Below are 22,884 nucleotides of genomic sequence, written 5' to 3' on the forward strand. Positions count from 1 at the left end.
GCATGATTGGAATGTGCTCGGAATTTCCCGAGCGATCAGCACACGGACCAAGACGTTTCTCCGGGGCGGTGAGTGGACTATAAGTCAGGTGAGTCGGTGCGCGCGCTGTCGGTGAATTGGCCGCGGTGTACGTGAAAAGGGAACGAGAAACGTCTTGCACCAACAGCCCTGATACTTCGGCTTTTAAGGGGCACGGCAGTTTTGCCTTGACTTTTTGTAAAAATTTAGGGCACCAAGGCAATTTTCAAAAATTTGGAAGGGCATCACGGCAATCATAAAAAGTTGCGAAGGGCACGACGGCAGTTTGAAAAAAAACCTCCGAGTTGCCTATAAAAAATAGTTCTTCCAATTTTTCCATTTTCTAACTGTTACCCAATGAAAAAAGAAAGCATTCATCTAATTCAACAAAATAAAGAACAACTACTTACAATACACAATTCCTAAATAATTTTTGTTCATACGTAATCCTACTATTGGTCATGCACGTTGTGTAGTTTTTCGTAGAGACGCTAAAATTCCCACGTAACTGCTCCATTTTGACACGATGTTGACAGAATAAATGCATGCGGTGCGCGACGACTATGCTGTACATGATGGTACATCACATGTACCAAGCATGTGGAAAACCACTATCCCAGCATGCAAAGGCACGTCGAGTCTTTTTCTCAAGGCGTTTAGCGTTGGTTCGCGTAATTTTACCACTAGAGGGCGTTTACTCTCACGCTATCGCTCTGTTCCGAAACGCCCTCTAGCGTTCGATGTTTCGAGTATTTTTTTGTCGCACGCAAAGAACAACGACTAACGGGCCTGAAATCTGCTGTTGTGCCTTACGTGCGTGAAATTGGGGTATATTTCGTTGCGTGAAATTTACACAGACATCGGGACTTTTTGGTTTATTTTCAAACTTTGACAACGTTGAATATAATTTGTTTTCGGGAGGAAGGGCACGGCGGCAATGATGAGAAAAGGGCACGGCAATCATTGCCGTGAAAAATTGGTTATTTGAAGGGCATTGCGGCAATCGGTAGGGGCAACGACGGCAATTGCCGTCGTTGCCGTCGTGAAGTATCAGGGCTGCACCAAGACTAGCGTATACTACGAGCGCAGCGAAGGAGCATGGACATTTCTTAATGCTTCTCACATGCATAGCGCTGCCATCCCATAGTGATCAATCTCTCATATCCCATAGTTATCCATCCCGATCCCGTGGATGTGCTTTTCTATTGCCCGTTACCCGATCCCGTGGATGTGCTTTTCTATTGCCCGTTACCATTACCAGCATGCTTCACTTTCAAATTAGGAGAATAAAACTGCCGTGGGTTCCCTTATCACCACGTTGTTGGGTGGTTAGGAAAATACTGAAAAGTATAGGTACTTACGTAACTTGTATTATGTGTTTGTGAACGAATTTGAATAAAAATTGCGGCACCAGCTTTTGAGAGTTTGCAACTTCCAATCAATGGAGGTACAAACTATGAATTAATTAAATCAGAACCGGTGGTATAAAACACAAAAATAAAACGTGTTCTGTTTCATGGAATATGGATGCTAATTTGGTGAGTTTTCTCGGCGGTTTTTTTGTATCCATTTTATTTACACTTTACACTGTAAAATAGTCATGTTTTGTTTGTTTAGTTCATTATTTTTACAGTAGTGTTCATGATTTTTTAAGTGCTCATATCCTCCCAGCGGTAAAACTATTTTCCGCATTCGATTGAGCCATTTTTATCCAATTATAAACATGTTCTGATGATCGTCCAGGCACTCGTCAGCAGTATCTTGGCGCGCGAATTTTGATGAATAAGATCGGATGTTAGAGCAATGGGGTCGCGTCTGCTTTGACCTCTTAAAACCGGAGATAAACCATATCGGGTTTAACTCTGTGCTGTCTGAACGCAAAGGGGTTTTATTTTTTACGACCACTCCCCGCTGCTCGTAAAAGTTAAACCGGTTCGGGTCTAACTTAATACGCTGTCTGAACATACCCTTAGTTGAGTTAGACCAACTTTAGTATGATTGTGAACGACCTCTTAATTTCATCCCAAATAAAATTTTTTTAAAAACCCCGGTAACCTCAACTGCACTAAGACATACTTAATCTTTTGATCACAGGAGGCATCAAAATAGCAGCTCCTGAGTTTTTTTTTCACCTGTGCAATTTGTGCTCTAGGAAAATGTTGGATTGACTAATGTTGTTTATTTGCATTAAAACATGTTTTAAGGTGTGTCTACCTTAAATTTTCTGCTTTTAGTGTTTGAACATTTTTATAAGACTATTTAGGACTTGAGGCATTGCATGGTGAGGTATCAATATATATTTGGTTTGCGGTTACACCATGTGTGTATTTTCTTGTCAGGTAGAGTTTGTTCTTGGAGAACTGTCTTGTTTTATTCTACTACCGCGAACACCCGAACTATCTACTTTGCGGTAGTAGAGTAGAGCAAGACAGTTCTCTTAGAACAAACTCTACCTGGCAAGTAGATACACACATGGTGTTACTGCAAACCAAATATATATTTATGAAGATTACTGTTGATCTCCAAAGAGGCAGTCCAACATGATAGAACCTTGCAAAGTAGGAAACCAAGTTTAGAAAGTGAAATATTTATTATTTCTTTATTAACTTCTGGTTGAGCATTGCATTTCATTTTAATTTTAAATTGAACAAACACAAACACTGAAATAGGAAAATACCTAATTGAATTTAATGAACTTTAGTTTAAGATCAAATTTCTGATTTGGTCTTTGGAACAGGAGAGATACATGTAGGTCTTCACTAGTTGTGACATGTTGTCATCTTTCAACATTATTACTATGCACTTGAATAGTTGAATTTTTCCCTGAAAAAATAGCCAGTTATTTGGAATATTCTGCTATGTTTAAAGGTTGAGTTTTGTATTTGTTTTTCTGCCACAGACACTGTCATACCATGCAACAGCACCACAGGAGGAAGCAGTCAGGTTAAAGGTATGCCATTTTTCAAAACAAACAAATAAAGAGTAATATATTAATAAAATGAAAAGCTACATATATTAAAAAATAAAAAATACAAATGCAAAGGTTGAAGGAAATATTCCCTTTACACTATGTATGAGTACTTTTAAACAAATATGTGAGTCTAAAAGACAAAAATTATAGTACATTTGAACCATTACAAAGTGTGAGACTTCTAAAATTTAAAAAACAATCCTACAAAAAATCTTACTTGTTTGGGAAATGTGCCTTCTGTTTAAATTTTCTTTGTGGCATGCACACAATTTTGGTTTTGCATAAATTTGGAGTGTCGTTAATGGTCACATAATTGGAAGTCAAGCTGACCCTAGACTTGTGGACAAGTCAGTAAATCGGCCCCACGCGCTGAGATAGTGGTCTCGCGAGATCACTGCTCTCGCGCGAACTGATGGCTCACTGATTTCGACTCCTCATTAACGACTTGTACAAGCTGACAGCAGTTTGTGCACAGCCTATGGGCACTTCAGCCGAAATCGTACGGACCCATCTGATTGGTCGATGTCGTTAAATCTATGAATATTCAACATGTATATGCTATCAAACAGTACACCCTGTATTGGATGGGTTCGGGAAGTCACATGTATAAATGAACGATCAACAAACCTGTCAGCGTGTGTATGTATTTTGATATGCGTCGTGTGTGTATGGTTGTACTTTTGAGTACGGATTTTTATCGGGAACTTTGACGTGCATATTAAATAAATAACTTCGTCTTAACTTGGTCTGTAATCAATCATGGACTTGGTTGATAAACTTGAAGAACAAGATATAGAAGCAGCTGTCAAGAAGCCAGTTTTCTCAAGGCATGCATCATGCAAGAGATCCGCTCACGATCACGTTGACGACAGGTCGCAAGGAAGAAGAAGGAGAAGCCGCCATTTATATGCATCATGCCAACACACACACACTGCACACAGCGTGTATTGATTGATGAAAGGCAATGACACTTTTGTAAATAAATGATTTGCACCGGCCGAATATTCGATGTAATCAGTTGGTGATGGTTGGTGCATGCTGTGTTGACATCATGAAATCAAAAATGGTGAGCTTGCTGTTAAGTTTCTTAAACTACTTTACTAATAAATTTGCGTTGACAAATAATATTACGAAAATCTACCTCCATGGGATGGAGTTACCGGTAACTTGGTTTGGGGCTTCTTACTTAAAAGAACAAGTTTTGTTTTGAAGTAAAACTTAACAAAACATGTGTTATTGTTCATATAACTCACTGGTTCCACCATGGAGGTAGTTTCTACCTCCATGGGTTCCACAAAAAGCACTGTCAGTGGCAGTTGCACCGACACACACAGGTTATTAAAATTGAGCCCCTACTTCTAGTTCTACACTAGGTTACTTGTTTTGCGTTGTTGTTGCAACTCTTGTATCTAGAGAGTAGAGTCTCAAGCAATGTAAAAAAGTACCAAATTCACTGTTTTTTTTTATCAATAACAAAACATAATAAAAAAATGTTTAACAAATTTAAACACTAAAACTTAAATAAGATTTGAAATTACATGAGAGTCTTTATTTGTGATGGTGTTGCCTCGAACCTCACTTTAGCCCGTAAGTATTAGGTAGGTTTTATTAGCTGCATGTTATGCCAGCAAACACGTGAACGTGAAGGTCAAAACATTGTGTTGTTAGGTGACGTCACCACTTTGGGCTTAATTCACGCTCACGTAAGACATCTGCACAGAGAGGTACCTGACGTGAAAAATGGTATCTTCATGTGTGATTTTAACAACACAATTTTCTGACATTTACGTTAACTTACTTGCTTGCAATACGTATTAGCCTATCATACTACGGATAGTATTACACAATCAACATAAGTTCAGGTCAACATTGTGTGTTTCTTTCTTTTCTCCACAGGGTCACATGGCAGCCTGACTGTGCAAGGGAAACACTCCACGTTTAGGAGGAAGGAAGTTCATTCCACCCCTACCCCTTAGCTGCTGTAAAAACTGAAAGTTTGATCTCCTGCCTTACTGCAAGTCATGGGAAAAGTTAGCCGAGATGGATCAGCATTGGAGTGAAGATTTGTACGCAAAAACTGATACAACTCAAGACACTCATTAAATTACTCTGGTGCCTGATTTAGAAAGAAAGTTTCATACAAATAAAATAATCTTAATTGCAATCCTCTGTTTAATTGGTAACCAATGAAGCGATCTTAGAAGGAGCATGGCATCACGACGGCGATTTAACCTAAATATAACACGAGCAGCCCAGTTCTGCAAACTGTGAAGTCTCTTTTAAAATATGCATGTAGGATTTCTGTAAGCAGCCCATTACAACAATCTAACCGAGAAAGAACATGGCTGTGAATCACATGATGTTATGATGTTATGCATCGTCAGATACATACTTCCTAATCTGTGACTCATGAAATCGAACAGACTTGCAAAGCTGGAGCCGATTTCACGAAACGTTAATCTTAGGATTTGCATGTTATGGTGCAAGGCTGGGACTCAACTCAAGTCGTAAGATTAACACAAGTTGGAAAGAGTTTGGCGAAATCGAAAGCAGGTCTATTTGATCAGTCATAGACAATTCAATCAAAATATGCACCAAGGTTCTTGACTGATGTGGATGGTGCATTCTGAATGGTTCCAAATGTAAGAATGACATTCATACTGTGCAATTACCAAATATTATTTTGCTCATTTTAGTGCGCTTAGTTAAAATTTATTCTTTCCAATCCAAATAGTAAATTATTTGCACCGCTGTGTTCGTCCTGGGCTCCGGTCTCTACATGGATTGAGGACTGGGTAGAAAAGGTTCTAAACGTAGAAACCAGAACCGGGAGCGAAAAGGGGTAGGGTGGGTGGGGTAAAAAGAATTCCCCAAAACCCAAAACCCAAATATAAAAAGGGGGTCCGCCGGACAGTCCCACCGCTATTGACGCCCTCACCTTAGCCCAGCCAGAATCGCGACTGACAAAGAGTCAGTCGCCCTCAACGCCCACAGCGGTGCAAATAGTAAATTATTTGCACCGCTGTGTTCGTCCTGGGCTCCGGTCTCTACATGGATTGAGGACTGGGTAGAAAAGGTTCCTCACCCGCTCCCAGGATCCGCACGCCACTGTCCCCCACTTTCCCCCCATCTCTCATCCAACTCTCACACCGTCGCTGCTTGCCCTGCTGGAGATTTAAAAGCCTTCTCAGCCTTGAAGCCGGAGTTTAGGGCTGATAGAACTCCCCAGCCTGGTCTGCTGGCGATGGCCGCTCCTTTCCTTCATCCTCAATGGCCTTCCTTATTAAAAGAACCGTGGTGCGGCGCCTGGTTACTCTATCCATCTATCCAAGTGTGGTGTCTGTACGCTCACTGTGTCACCCATCCGCAGTGATCCGTCACTTCCTGGTCCGTGGCTCCCTGCAACCGCAGAGTGGCTGCTACTCCCGCCCTTCCACCGTAGGGTCTTAAGACGCGGTCACCCGGATCTGACGAAGCTGAGAAGTATAGTTTGAGGCGATTCGTGGGGCCGTTTCCAGTGAACGGCTTGTTAGTCAACGACCTGTGATCCGGTGTAGATGTCCGTATCCCGTGCAAACCTGACCACGCCTTCCAAAGCCCCTGCCGGGTCCATTTCACTATCTAATTGGGGATTACAACGAGAGATGAGCCACCTTGCCGCACAGTTTGGCCAATAGTGTGGCTGAGAAGAAGATCTCTGCCATAAATCTTAGTGATTTCACTGGTCTTCGTTCACCCCAGGTCTTCCGACCTACCTCCTGCCAACCATAGGCACAAGAAGAAAGCCAAGTCCTTGTACAAAATGAACTGCCCCACGAAGTGTACATGGTCAGTCTCCTGAAGCTTTGTTATTCACTTCCTGATTTCGTTTGCGAGCCACCTGATCCTGTCCGAGAAAATGGGGACTGCTTGTCTGGGCGTCACCCGGGCTTGCTCAAGCCTCGTTGCCTTTAAATATTTCCGCACTCGAAAGGAAATACAAGGGTTGCCCCATTGTGAATTCTGCCGCCAAGGAAGTGTCTTTCCACCTGTGTTGAAATAGGCCCTGAGCTGACCAATGTATGAATCGACTGTTCCGGCTGAAAGATGTCGCTCACACCCACAGCCAAAAGGTCCACTTTTTCCAAAATTTCCGCAACCCAAGGCATGAACCTGTGTTCGACCCTTTGAGTCTCGATCCGCTAAAAACTTAGCCACACCCTCTAGGGTCGCTGAATCGAGCCCTCGCCGCCAGTGAAATAGCCTGAGCTATGATTGCTCCAAAGAAAGGTCGACAAACTGCTTATCAAACTCCTTTTCTGCGTATTGAATGTCAAACTTGTCAAAACGATCGTCCAACTCTTTAAGACTCTCCTTGACCCGGTCGAGCTTGAGAGACAAGGAAAGGAAAGAAAACAGTACGGTTACCAAAACCTGTTTGGGGTAAAAGGAACCTGAGCTAAATATCTAAATCCACGTGCACTCCGGTACGCAAGACCAAAACTGACCTGAGTCATCTTTGCAGTCGTCTCTGTGATTTCATACTCCCACAAACCGTTAAATGAACCTGACCTACTAGGTCTGACTGAGTTATACAATCATTGGAGAGAAAATACAAACTTTATCCCCTGACACTTGGTTTACAAACGTTTACCCGCTGAGGCAAGAACTCTCAGCAACTCCTCTACTCATGCACCGCCAGCCTTGCTGATGTCGTTTACACCTCCGTCTAGAACCGCCAACTCCGGCTTCTTTGCTCGACAGGGCTCTGCCAAAACGCTGCACAAGACTCCCAATCTTGCTCCGCCATTTACCCTCAACCTGGCAACCAGCGACGCTGGCCAACCAAATCCCCTCATACCCTTGAACATCAAATCAGATACTAGAAGCACTGGGTGTTGAGCGGCAAACGAACCTCCCTCGAAATCCGACCATCCGCAGGAAAACGACACTCGCATGCCCAAAGCTCGAATCGAAGGCCCTCTGAGTTTTTCCATATCCTCGCCTTGACGGAAATACCAGGACGCCCGTCTGACCGAGTTCCGCTCTAGGCGCAAAGACCGTGTCGCACAATACACTAAACGCGGCCAACAGGACCTTGGATGGTGGTGCTTCGGCACTACTATTGTCACCGACACACTCCCCATTCGATGAAAAGCTTGATCAGAGCTGGAATGAGCACAAAGGGAGGGAAAACATACAGCTGCTCACCCTGAGGGCATGACTGTGCAAACACGTTTACCCCTGACGAGCCTGGAACTGGGAATCTTCCTTTTGGAACATTGGAGAGCAGTGTCGTGAGACCCCAAGAAAACCCCGAACTTCCACCGACCTCCCTTTGCAGGAAGTGCCACATCGACGCTGTAAGACGAGCGCCCGCTCTAGAAAGCTCCCTGTATGGAAAATCTGCCTGGTTCTCCCCACTTGGGACCCACTCCAACTTTAGGCCGAAATTAGCTTCAAGGAGAGACTTTGTGAATCTACCTGCACATCGACTCTTCTGTCCAAGAGTGTATATATTTCTGACAGCAAAACAAAATACAAAGCCAGTGCCTCTTTGTAACAGATTTCTGTTATAAATTGCACATTAGATGACCAATAAACGCCGAAGGTGATGGCGTTTGACCGGGAAGCGACAAATACCCACCCCTTTTATGATCAGAGGCATCCGACGCCAACCTTACTGTCGCTGGTGCCGCTCTTTCCTCCATGGGATAGGCTCTGAAAATGAGTCGACAAAACGCCAAAAGAGCACTTCATCGCGCACCGGTTGAGTTAAATGAACAGGTGTGACCTCATCCAACTCGACCATAAAGGAGCAACACTCCCGGACAAAAGGGAAGTAGCAATGAACACTAAAATGAAGCTTGGCATTTTCCGACAAAGTGCTGCATCTTTTTCAGAAGCACCGAACCTGCTTTCAACATGTCCTCCCTAACATGGGCGAATGAGCACTTCTTCTTATCCGTGATCCAGAAAGATAGGGAGTCTGAAGAAAAAAAAAAACCTAGACCCAAATGCATCATCCATGAAACCGGCTGCAATTGGCTCTTCTTCAGGTTGATGAAGTATCCAAGTGACTGCATGTAACAGACTACATACAACGCTCTAGCAGCCTTTTGACTCGAGTCGCTTATCGAGCCCTGCAAACAAACAAAAACAAACATTCTGCCTTTAGGAACAAGACTTCCCCTCTCCAGCACACTCTCCAATGAACCGTTCGACGATCCAAACTTCTGTGTGAATGCCCCTGTTTTTTAACCAGGTTGAGAGACAAAACCCAAGTGAGGAATATATGTAGGCACTGTTTTTGAAACCGAACGGGAGAGTAGTGTCAACAAAATGGAATCCCGCCCACTCGAAGCCACAGAAGGTCCTAGACCTCTCATTTAGAAGGATTTGTTTGTATCCCTGAGCGTCGTCGATTCCCGAGAACTTTCCACCTCGACTAATCGATTCCACAGTATCCCCCAATGGAACTAATTTGAAAGGTGTATCCTTACACCAGATGTTCGGTCCCTTCATCGACAAAACTAGTCTGTTTTGGGGTGGTTCGATGGTGAGCGCATTGACACACCTCGGCGGTTTCGTGCTTTTTACCGCCCCCAAAAGCTCCACTGACCCTTCTACAAGGCGCTTCGAAATTGTCTCATTAATGAAAGGGGTGAATTCCTTGCAAATAGGGGCGTTAGAAAAGTACCTGGGTGGAAGGATAGCCGAGTCAAAGGTTCTACCCCGGTATTTCCCTCTAAAGGGTTGGGAAAACTCAAACAGGTCTACGCCCTGACGCAACCATCGCCCTATCTGCTGGCCGGCGTGAGGGCGCTCAGTCAATATGTCATTCCACGCCTGGGGATGATCGTGCAGACCTTCCAGCTACAAAATAAATCTGGGTCTCGAAACCGCAGGGCTTGAAAATTAGGCCGGCAAACACCTGAAAGAACTTTAGCAGGACTTGGCTCTGATCCATCGGGGGGCCCTGCAACAACTCATGATATATCTACCCAGAAACACGAACCTCTGCGCCGCCTTGCAGCCTGAGCTGCAACATTGTCAAAGGGGTAGCAAGATGAGCGCTCCCACACATGGGTTCCCAATATCTTCAAGAACCGCCTATACTCCTAGGTTTAATCAAGAGAGAAACCGTTCAAAGCACAGCTTGTAAAACATTTCCAACGGCCAACGACCGATCTATAAAATATATAAAAAGGAAACAAAACTCAGACAATAAATAATGAATACATTTCACATAGAAATGCCATTCTTAGCGCCAACTGCCAACCGCTCAAATTGTTTTATTTGACACACTAAACCAAAACACTACAAGCGACTCGGTGTTCTACGTGCAATTTTACTTTTTTTTTTCTTTTTTTTTTTTTTTTTCTTTTTTTTTTTTTTTTTTTTTTTTTTTTTGTAAGTGGGGGGGGGGGGGGGGGCGAGGCATTCCTCGAACAAACCTGAATATCTAATAATTCCCCACTTTAGAACATGCACATAGAAAACCCAAATATCATCCCGAGGCTCCCTTCCCCCGATGTACGTTGACTAAAAGTCCATTATGCCAAACCGGCTCAAGAAAACTTAGAGTATTTCCTTGCAGTCTCGATAAAATTTTACCCCTTTTTCGGCAACGGAAACAGACATCCGTGTCTCTCGGCACATACAACTGCTTCTCTTTGATGTCCTCGGGTGATAGAGGAGCGAACTCGGAGACGTACTTACGAAGGAGAGCCATAACATAAGCTACGTTACGATCGTAGAGCCATAACATAAGCAACGTTACGATCGTAGAGCCATGACATAAGCTACGTTACGATCGTAACCGGTCTCGGGAAGCCTTGAGCAACTGAAGCCTGCCAGGCTTATGGACTTTCAATGCCGACTTTGCCTGTATTGAACAAACGTGATACCAGTGCAAACAATCTGCCAAACCTCCTTTAAGAAGCTTCTTTTATTGAGCTCTAGTCTTATAGGAACCCCATTAACCGGGCCAGTTTCGTATATTATGGTGCCAAAACCGCTATAAAGGCACTCCCCATTTAGAACTCTCTCAGACCATACTCAATGCATAAACGCAACGCCATTCATACTAAGGGGTAACTGAGGGGGTACTCCCCCTGAGCCGTACCTATAAATACCGCCCTCTTACCAAGGCTAACTAAGGCCAAAGGCCAAACCAACAGAGGCACCAAACTTTCAGAGTGCACACCTCCAAGTCCATTTCCTAGGGCCTTCCCCTGCTGCCCGCCAAAACCGGAAGTGTGGCATTCCCCGTTGCCTTTCCTTTTATTTCTAACTTTATAAGATACGAAAGTCCTACTCCCCTACTAGCTAGCCTTTTTGGCCGGTAATCCACCCTTCCATTGACCATCATTCTGTCCCCACTGCGTTACTCTTAAGGGATCGTAGCCACCCTATGTCTGTAGATAACAACTTTGAATGGGTATAATTTCCGCTTTTTCGGAGCCTTCCCATAGTTCTTTGCCCTCCTTCTGCTTTGTTGCTTGTGTTTGCTTATACATCTGACGAAGACCCGTGTGGATAAAAGCTAAGGTCATCTCCCCTACTGGCTCTACACAAGTATATAAACTTATTTTGTACGTCTAAAAGCTTCAAATCATGATCTCTGGATGTATTCACTCTCCAAATACTAGACCTCATTTTGCCTGTAGAGATTTTCCAGCGTCCATTGGCCAATTAAACTAAAATACGCCTAAACCTAAGGGGGCACTACCCGTTTTTCCCTAACTTCCAAGGCCCAAGCAAGGGGGACGCCCCAGTGCCGGCCAAGACCAAAAGAGAGGGGCACTCCCCGTTTAGAAACAGCCATTTTCAGGGCTCATTACTCAGGGCAATCCCTCATTACGCAAGGCCTACCCAAGTGGGGCACTCGCCATCCAAAGGTTTTTTATTTTTTTTTTATTTTTTTTTTATTTTATTTTTTTATTTTATAGTATTATTAATGGGATCACTCCCCGATGAAAAACCAAAGATGGTCACTCCCCATTTCAAACACCCGTTTTTTTTTTTTTTTCCGGGTTTATTACTTGGGGCTCTCCCCGATGAAAAGCAAAACAAGAAGATGGGCTATTCCGTCCCCAATTAAAACACAAATTTTTCTGGGTTCATTACTGGGGCACTCCCCGAAAGAAAGCTAAACAAAGATGGACACTCCCAATTAAAAACACCCGATTTTTCGGGTTCAATACTTGGGGCACTCCCCGAAGGAGCTAACCAAAGATGGGAACTCCCCATTTAAAACACCCATTTTTCGGGTGTATACTTGGGGCACTTCCGGATATAAAACTAACCAAAGATGGGCACTCCCCATTACATAACCGATTTGTCGGGTTCAATCCTTGGGGCACTCCCAGAAGGAAAGCATATCAAATATGTTAAATTTGCATCGGGATAAAGAATATTAATTTTTTGTTTTTATTGCTCTAGAATTGCAAGGGTCATGGGTTCGAATCCCACCCGAGTAAAAATGCCTGTGATTTTTTTTAATTTTTTTTTTTTCCCCACAGGACTCGGGGAAAGTACTGAGTATACAGTGCTACACACATCGGTGTATATGGGTAAAAACCAAAAATTAACATATCGAAGATGGACACTCCCCATTTAAAACACACGATTTTCCGGGTTCAAAACTTGGGGCACTCCCCGAAGAAGATGGGCACTCCCCGTTTCAAACACCCATTTTCCGTGTTCATACTTGGGGCACTCCCCGAAGGAAAACCAAGGATGGGCACTTCCCATCTTAAACACCCAATTTTCCGGGTTCAATCCTTGGGGCACTCTCAAAAGGAAAGCTAACCAAAGATGGGCACTCCCCATTTAAAACACACAATTTTCAGGGTTCAATACTTGGGGCACTCCCCGAAGAAGATGGGCACTCCCCATTTCAAACACCCATTTTCCGGGTTCATACTTGGGGCATTTCCGAACATAAAACTAAACAAATATAGGCACTCCTGTAATGTCTTAATAGACTAACGAATTAAATCAACACTATTAAAAGCAATAATATACGAATTCATTCTTTGCATCAACATGTGCTTTATTCTCTGTTCCTCAGTTTTCCATTCTGCCTCCGTGTGACCTTACACGAGGTCAACTCATTTGCATAACCGAGTGTGATCACGTGAACACTACACTCCCCATTTAAAACACCCGATTTTTCGGGTTCATTACTTGGGGCGTTCCCCGAAGGAAAGCTAAACCAAAATTGGTCACTCCCCATTTAAAACACACACATTTTGGGTTCATACTCGGGGTATTTCCGGATCTAAAGCTAACCAGAGATGGGCCCTACCCATTTTTTATTTTCTTTCGGGTTCGTAACTTTGGGGCACTCCCCGATGTAAAGCTAACCAACGATGGGCACTCCCCGTTTAAAACACCCATTTTCTGGGTTTATACTTGGGGCACTTCCCGATACATGCATAAAGCAAACAAAAATGGGCACTCCCCATATTTACACCCGATTTTCCGGGTTAATTATACTTGGTGCACTCCCCGAAGGAAAGCTAACCATAGATGGGCACCCCCCTTTTAAAACGGCCATTGTTTCGGGTTCATTACTTGGGGCACTCCCCGATGTAAAGCTAAACAAAATGGGCACTACCAATTTAAAACACCCACTTACCATGTTCATTACTATGGGGCACTACCCATGCCTTATGCAAGGCTCACCAAGGATAGGCACTCCCATTTAAATTACAAATTTTTCCGGGTTTATCTAAAACATGGATGCAAAGCTAACCAAATAAAAGGGGGGCTCTCCCCATTGGAGCACTGAACTCCGGACCATTATCTAGGGTACCGATCCGAAGCGCCGAATATTTCGGATCTCAAAAGCTCTGCAGTTTAACCCCAACAAGCTACGGCAAAGAACAAAACCTGGCGCCACGCACGGAATTTTTTAACTAACTAGCACGACCCTCAATGGCGCATAAAGTTATCTCAACACACCACCATCCTCGATGGTCCTCTCTACCCCGATAAAATCAATCTTGTATGTCTGTGTGCGCGCTGGCACTTGCACTTACACTCATGTACCCACTCATGCGACACCCATGGGCCCGCAAGCAATCCACCGACCACCATGGACCCTTGATACCACCAAGAAACGTGCCATTGTTAACCTCTCAACGATTTTACAAAGGGTGCCATTATGTCCCATACAAATGCACCCAAGCGCAAAAGGACTGGCCGCCATTGTGCCCGGCAAGTGAAACACATGTTCCCTCACATGGGTCTAAATAGTCGAAAATAAGAAAATTTACCTTTCCTTCCCGAAAGCATATACTATAGATACTACCTTGGTCCTAAGCCATCGACACCCACCCAGTGGTTTCACCATTGCCGTCCACTCCAGATTTCCCAATGGTAATTCGGGCACGAGGAATAAATCTTTTTAAAACTTTGGGACCTTCCGCCCAAAACGTCCATCCGGTGGACACCAGAATCGCGACTGACAAAGAGTCAGTCGCCCTCAACGCCCACAGCGGTGCAAATACTTAAATATCCAAAGCACAGTCTGAGAGGGTTTGATAATGTATAAAGGCTAGGCGGTTGTGCAACATAGGTAGAAAACCCGTTTAAAATACTCATTCAAGTTAGTTTTCCCCTATCCACCACTGTTTACATTTCTTTACGGTCTTCTAGCGGTGTCCACCCGAAGGTCCGTTAGTGTGAAGGTTCAATAGTCCGAAGGTTCGATTGTCCGAACGCACAAATTTTCCATAACAGGGGGTTCATTAGTCCCGAAATGAAGTAGGTTTCATTAACCTGTACATTCGATACGATAGTCCGAAGGTTCACTGGTCCGAATAAGGTCCGATAGTCCGAATCGACGATCAAACCTTATTGTCAATTCGGACTATCTGACCTTATTGTCAATTCGGACTATCGGACCTTATTGTCAATTCAGACTATCGGACCGTATTGTCAATTTGGACTATCGAACCTTCAGACTATTGAACCTTCGGACCAGTTTACTAGTTTGTAAATTGTTTAAAGTGTTTTGTAATAACAGGTGTTGCAAAATCCGTGGTCAACTACTCACTATGTTGATATAGCAACCTGGAGGTGCAAGGGAAACACTCCACATTTTCTTTATTTACAGTTTCTACCATCAATATCCATTAGTCTGAAGGTATTTTCATTGTTTATTGCTCAATTTAATTTATTTATTTCAACCACTGGTTTGCTTTTGTTGATCGATTTATCAATAAATATATTTCTTGTTTTTTGTTTGAGGCAAACTACAATTTGAGTCACTGTTCCTTTTTTGCATTTCACGGTGTCTTTACCCTATTTGACCCTTATATTAATTGTTATGATTGCTTGGAAGTGAGAAGTATTTTTCGTGGTTACAGTTGCTTAAAAAAAAAATTAAAAGTTCAGCTGCTAAGTGTCATATGAAACCTTGTCTTGCAATCTCTGGGGCAAGTAGAGTGTATGTCGATGATAGCTATAATATCTTTAAAATACATCGACATCTGAAAAGAGTTACTGAAATTTTTCCGGAATCCCTGCGATCCGCACACGACTACCCTGTGAAACTTGTCCACAAGACTCACATATCAAACTTCCACATGTCGACCATGAAAACTTAAAATAAAAAAACATTTGTCAGGAAACAAATAATGAATTTTGGGACTGATAGTAATACATATTATATTTTATGTTGCAACTTGTCCAGCTGTCATATTTAAAACACATTTTGATTGGTAATTTGACGTAACGTACTGTCCAGGGCATTATAGCAAGTTTAATTTATACACAGTCCGAGCAGAACACATCGGGTTAAAGGACTGCATTGGACCATTACCATTGACTATGGGCATTATTTATTTGCATGAGGCAGCTCACGGATATTAAACAGATATATAGTAATGCATTTGAAGATGACTTTGTTAAGTTAACCCCTAATCAACTAATAAAGCAGTTAAATCAAAATAAAAAAGATTCACAGATGCCTTCCGGTTCAAGCTTTACAGTATTAGAAACTATTACTACCCTCTTATAAAAATGGACTCGTCTGCACGATTGTCTCCGTGGCAACAGTGAAGGTATACCGCGTTCGTACTTGAATACATGAATACGTACTGCTGTCAGCTTGTACAAGTCGTTAATGAGGAGTCGAAATCGGGGAGCCATCAGTTCGCGCGAGAGCAGTGATCTCGCGAGACCACTATCTCAGCGCGTGGGGCCGATTTAACGACTTGTCCACAAGTCTAAGCTGACCCATGAGGTCACTCCTAATTCATGTTGATGTGATGTGTACAATTGACTGGATGGTTTACACACAAGCAGGGTAAATTAATGATGTATAGAAAAGAGGTGAGTTTTCAGGGCACTTTTGTATGTTTCAAAAGAGGTGGTTGAATGAATGTGATGTGAGAGATTGTTCAAGAGAGTGGGAGCAGTGGTGGTGAATGACCGGTTCTATAGTATTGTGTGTTATCTTGGAATATGAAGGAGATGTGGGCGAGTTCTCTTAGTTAGGTGTTCGGCCAACAGCCGAACAACTATTATTGTTATGTTGTTTTTTTTGGTTTTTTAGGTGTTCGGCCAACAGCCGAACAACTATTGTTATTGTTATGTGTTTTTTTTGTGAAAAGTTAACGCCAAAATCGTACGACCTTAACTTCCGGGTCGTTACCCTGGGTCAAGTTCGCCTTCGTGTATTTTACATCAAAAAAACAACTTTTGAGCTTTTAAACAAAAGTAAAGCTTGTACAAACTTAAAACTTACTATGTACATAGGCAATAGTGAGTAGATGAAACCGCCACTTTTTTGGAATGATGACGTCATTGATGAGGTCATGACAGGGTTTTTAATTTTGAAAAATGACCGTTTGCTTGTTGCTGTATCTCAACGAATAAAAAAGCTATGATGTTCATATTTCAGCATCGGATAGATAAAGACTTGGACAATATTTGAAAAGTTAACGCCAAAATCGTACGACCTTATCTTCCGGGTCGTTACCCTGGGTCAAAGTTCGCCTTCGTGTTTTTTTCATCAAAAAACCCACTTTTGAGCTTATCTACGGCATAACTCAAGATTGAGATCAATTTGAACCTTGAAACTCAACAGATAGTTGAACCTTAGCGTTTTTAAGACAACACAGGCCTAATTACGTCATAATGACGTCATCAGATACTAAATAACAATAAAACAACGTTTAAAATGTGTAAAAATCATATGGCGCGAACGTTTTTGGGGGAATCCCAAAAGCGCTCTTGTTTGTCCAACAAAAGAGGGCGCTGTTGATTATCAAATCTGTGTACATCATCCCGTGCAGGGGTAGCTAAATTTTTAAAGGGTTTCCATAAATTGCAAATTAAAACCTAAAGCCAATCTCACACAAACATATTGCATTTGTGAAGAAAAAAGGAGTTGTTAAAAACTGTGATACAAGTTTAACTATAAAAATTAACGACACGTTGTAGAAAAAGTCATCTTTATGGTTCAATGTTTTTGAACTACGTCATCACGTGACGTCCAACCGAACACCGTGTTTTTGTAATTAACAAAAATTCTATGTCTAGTTATTCTTGCTGTTATTTTCTGTATTCGGGTTTTCAATCCCCCAGCCATCTGGCTCCTGGCCTCTAAAGCCCGCCCACTTGGGGAAGAGATAAGGGGAAGAAAACGGGTTATCATTGTTCATTTGGCTCTTCTTCGGAAATATCTCCCAGCTGAAGGGGAAAAAGAGCCGTGATGAATTTGTATGGCGGCCTTCCAATCCATCTCGGCCTCTTTGGCAGCTACATGTATGTTGAGTGGAGTCGTCCGAGCCCCACCACCTATCGCCATTGCACCTCTGGTTTCTAGAGCCCACGCGCAACTGCCCAAGCCCCACAACTCATCACCCTTGTACCTCTGGTTTCTTGAGCCCTCGCGAAACCGCCAAAGCCCCACAACTCATCATCCTTGTACCTCTGGTTTCTGGAGCCCACGCGCAACTGCCCAAGCCCCACAACTCATCACCCTTGTACCTCTGGTTTCTTGAGCCCACGCGCAACCGCCAAAGCCCCACAACTTATCACCCTTGTACCTCTGGTTTCTTGAGCCCACGCGCAACCGCCAAAGCCCCACAACTTATCACCCTTGCACCTCTGGTTTCTGGAGCCCACGCGCAACTGCCCCAGCCCCACAACTCATCACCCTTGTACCTCTGGTTTCTGGAGCCCACGCGCAACCGTCAAAGCCCCACAACTTATCACCCTTGTACCTCTGGTTTCTGGAACCCACGCGCAACTGCCCAAGCCCCACAACTCATCACCCATGTACCTCTGGTTTCTGGAGCCTACGCGCAACTGCTCAAGCCCCAAAACTCATCACCCTTGTACCTCTGGTTTCTTGAGCCCACGCGCAACCGCCAAAGCCCCACAACTTATCACCCTTGTACCTCTGGTTTCTTGAGCCCACGCGCAACCGCCAAAGCCCCACAACTTATCACCCTTGCACCTCTGGTTTCTGGAGCCCACGCGCAACTGCCCAAGCCCCACAACTCGTCACCCTTGTACCTCTGGTTTCTTGAGCCCTCGTGAAACCGCCAAAGCCCCACAACTCATCACCCTTGTACCTCTGGTTTCTGGAGCCTACGCGCAACTGCCCAAGCCCCACAACTCATCACCCTTGTACCTCTGGTTTCTGGAGCCCACGCCCAACTGCCCCAGCCCCACAACTCATCACCCTTGTACCTCTGGTTTCTGGAGCCCACGCGCAACCGCCAAAGCCCCACAACTTATCACTCTTGTACCTCTGGTTTCTTGAGCCCACGCGCAACTGCCCAAGCCCCACAACTTATCACCCTTGTATACTTGGTAGGGTCCATAAGACAGGACGTAAAGCCGAGGGACTACTTGTCCATGAGCGGTGCAGGGGTGCAAGTAAAAAAGACTTGTTGCTGCTTATAGGTGAGCAGTCACCACTCCCCTGAAAACCTCAACTGACGGGGAGGTGATGATGTTGCCGGGGAGTGAGTTCCACCAGACGATGGTTCTTGGGAAAAATGAGTTTGAGAATGACTATCCTACCTGGGATGATCTGATATTTGTTTTGGTGGAATGATCTAGTATTACATGGGACTGCTGGGTTGAGGTATAGGTCTGGATTGACTGCAATAGTTTGGTTCTGGATTTTGTAGAGGAGGGTGAGGCTGGCTGCCTGGCATCGCCTTTCTAAAGGTGTCCCATTCCAAGAAGTTCATCATGACCGACACGCTTTCAGTGCGGTGGTACAGCTGCAGAACGAACCTGGCAGCACATCGTTGAGTGGCTTCAATTTTGGTTGTGTCTTTCTGGGTGTATGGATTCCAGACAGGGCTGCAGTAATCTAGGTGAGGTCTATTGAGTGACAAATAAGCTTGCTGGCATATTTTGATGGAGCAGTTCCTAAGATTGCGTTGAACAAGGCCCAGCATTCTGTTGGCACGAGTTGTGATTTTGTTGATGTGTTTCCTGCCATGACAATAGTGGAGAAGGTGAGGCCCAGATACGGGTGGTCGGTGACTGTAGCAAGGTTTCTTCTGCCAAGGTGGTAATTTGAAATGTAAGGGTTGCGGCGCAGAGTAAATCGCATTACATAGCACTTGTCGAGGTTGAACTTCATCTGCCAGGATTTGGACCATTGATGTAATTGGTCAAGATCTTCTTGGAGTTTAAGACTGTCACTGGCGGTACATAAGGCAATCATCTGCAAAGAGGCGCAGGTTGGAAGTAATACCATCAGGCAAGTCATTGATAAAGGTCAAAAACAACAGTGGGCCTCATCCGACTTAACTGGTACCCAATCTGATGCTTAGCCATCCACGACTACACGCTGACTACGGTTGGTAAGAAAGTGATCCATCCATTGCAGTAAAAAACCTTTGATCCCGTATTGGTGTAACTTAAGCAGTAACCGTTGATGAGGACACGGTCAAAGGCTTTGGAAAAATCTAAAATCACTGCGTCGACTTGTTCGCGGCTGTCTAGTACCTTGGAGAGGTCATTTGCAGTTATGAGGAGCTGTGACTCACAAGAGCGTCCTGGGCAGAACCCGTGTTGGACATCAACAAGGACTTTATTGGTCTCATAGTGGTCCATTATGCTACTAAAGATGACATGCTCAGCTAGCTTGCTACGGATGGAGGTGATGGATACTGGTCTGTAGTTAGATGGGTTACTTTTGTCGCTGATTGAGCAATAGGCAACAGATTGTCTTTGGATAAGTGGCACTGTAATTGATTCGCAACAACTTGTTCAAATAGTTTAGAAATGAAATGTAGGTTGCTGATTGGTCTGAAAAGTTCATTTTTTCAAAGCAAGGTGAATTTGTTCAGCAAGGGTTATATGACAGCTGACTTCCAGACATCAGGGAGTTGACCAGAACAAAGAGATGAATTTACCATTCTGGTGATAACTTGTAAAAGAATGTCCAAACAATCAATAAGTAATTTCATGGGAATGAGGTCAAGTGTGTAACATTTCTTGTTAGAACCTAAAAAAGCAAATCCTAGAACCAGTGGGGATGGGATTCCACCAGTGCGCCTGCAGGAGTTGCTGGCAAATTCCTTGTTTATCTCTTCCACAAACAGCTCGCCATGGGCACTCTCAGCAATTACCGCTCAGTGATCACTGCGGTCAATTCAGGTTTTGCGAACAGTTCCACGATATCAAAGCAACGGTAGGGCGTGATCTCAAGATGACAACATTCTAAAAATGGCACTAAGAAAAAATAATGTCAGGCATTCATATTCTTTTCTAAAGGTATGTTGTTATTGTTTTCAGCAACTTTTGTAGCTTTGTTTATCTGTCAGATGACAGTACAGTTGAGAATACTTGAGGGCACAACTTTCCATGTAAACAAACCTTCACTTCATCACAAACAATGTTTTTCAATTTTTTTCTGTTCCTTATGTTTCCAAACTGAAAGCTTGAATTTTGTGATTCGATTTCTGGGTACGGCTGGGAATCGATTTAATTATCATGGCGCAGTGAGGAGTGTTACAAATGTACTTGTTATACCTCGGTAACAAACTGTGAAGTTTGATTGGTCGAGAACCAATCATGTGACGTGCAACGTGTAGCTGTTACATGGCTCGACGGGCTGGGTAACATGAAAAGTGATGTACTTCGGTGTACCTCATCTGGATCATTCCCAGCGTTGGTCGATTTCCAGCTCTGTATACGAAACAATCGCGGGTTCGAGGGAATTGTTTCTTGTTTGTCTGCTTATTAAACAATGAATAGTCCATCGTAATAATGTTTGAAGATGACAACATAACTTCGCCTCAGGTGCCATTTTCCCCCTGGAGTGTACAAAACGCCATGGACCTCGTCACAGCGTGCAACAATTGTATAATGTACAGGTGTATGATGCTATGTTTAATATTGTGTGCGTGCTATAGGTTATTAAGCATCTCTACAACTTAAGTTGTTTGACTGATGAATTCAGGTTGACATTTGTTAATGTAACAATTATTTAAAGTGTTTTTTTTTTCTGCAGAAAATGGCAGTTCCCACGCTGTCAGAAATAGGGCTTGACAGCTACTTCTTCAGTGACATGAAGCTATCTGAAGATGAGACACTAACTGCATCATTAAGAATGTTCATTGACTTGGATCTCATCAATCGCTTTCATATCAATTATGAGGTAATTATAACCAAATATCAACATTTAAGTATTGGTGGTATTTCATTCTGTTAATGCACCAAACACGTCTTGTTTTTTTTATTGACACAGTGGCACTTTCTATTTTTAGCAGATAGAATTGTTTTGTCCCGAGAGTGTTGGAAAAAAGCATTGAGATAGAATTGTATTGTATTTTGTTAGAGAAACAAAGACAAAGTTTGTCCCTGCTCTTCTATAATATCAAAAAAAGAAACCCTCCCTTGTAGCAATTCATTTCACCACTCTAAGACCAAAACTCAATAAAGGGGTTGCTAAGGGCTATCGAACCACAGCCCCTAGAATTCTGGAATTGGCAAATCAGCTTGCATTATCAACATGCATTACAAAACCTTGTTTCAATTAGAAAAACAAAATATGAATTTCCAAGACTTCCTTTGAAACTCTGCCACTTTTGTAAATGGTGACAGCAGGCTTGATAATCTTCCTGATTTGTTTAATTTCTGGATTTTCAAATCAAATATGTGGTCTATTACATAATATGTGAAACCTAAATCCTAGTGGCTCCGCATCTGACTGTGGTTGATTCCCTCAACATGCAGTCCATTGGTAATATAATGAACAAAAATGGGGCTAAAGTGTCGCCCTGTACTAACTCCTGTTTTTGTTTGGAAAGATCAGTTTGGCTGAAGGGTGAAAGAACAATCACTTCATTGTTTTCACACATGACTTGGATTGCACTGACCAGCTTCACTGGTATTTCGTGAATCCTAAGTATTTTGAACTGTTCTCCCCTGTGGAAAGTCAACAAATATTACCAGAGGGGAAGATTGGTAACTGCTTCTTCCATTATGCGCCTTAGAGAGAGGATGTGTTCAACTGAACTCCTGTCTTTTTAAAATCCTTTTTGGTTCCACCTTAGCTTCTGTTCGAGAGGGCTTCTGCAACTGTTTAGTATGAGTTTATGTATATTTTAGCTGCAATAGGGGTCAGGATTCTTCCTCTGTAGTTGGTGGCCAGATTCAGATTGCCCTTTTTGGGTGGTGGGACTATGCCGCTTTTGGCAAATTCAAGTGGTATTTGTGATGAGTTTATTATAAAGTTGAAAAGAGATAGGAGAATAACTTTGAACTCTTCAATTTGCCAGAATTCCAAGGGTATTTCATCAAGACCTGGTGCCTCCCTAGCTGTTGGAGCCTTGAAAAGCACTTTGAGCTCTTACATAGTTTTGACGGTTGTTCTCCCAGTAGGGCTTCAAAATGTTGTTTTTTTTCATTGTCTCTGT

General features: G+C 43.2%; 1 protein-coding gene across 2 annotated transcripts in view; it reads left to right on the forward strand.

Moving 5' to 3' along the window:
* Positions 1 to 22,884, forward strand: part of LOC117303718 (dual 3',5'-cyclic-AMP and -GMP phosphodiesterase 11-like) — a 156,926-nt gene that overhangs the window by 111,950 nt on the left and 22,092 nt on the right. For both annotated transcript variants that reach the window (XM_033788015.1, XM_033788016.1), the window contains 2 exons: positions 2,918 to 2,968; positions 21,477 to 21,623. In XM_033788015.1, the coding sequence (XP_033643906.1) occupies positions 2,918 to 2,968; positions 21,477 to 21,623 (198 nt within the window). The remainder of the gene's footprint in view (positions 1 to 2,917; positions 2,969 to 21,476; positions 21,624 to 22,884) is intronic.

The sequence above is a fragment of the Asterias rubens genome, chromosome 20 (genome assembly GCF_902459465.1).
Source record: "Asterias rubens chromosome 20, eAstRub1.3, whole genome shotgun sequence".
In the NCBI taxonomy this organism is placed as follows: Eukaryota; Metazoa; Echinodermata; class Asteroidea; order Forcipulatida; family Asteriidae; genus Asterias; species Asterias rubens.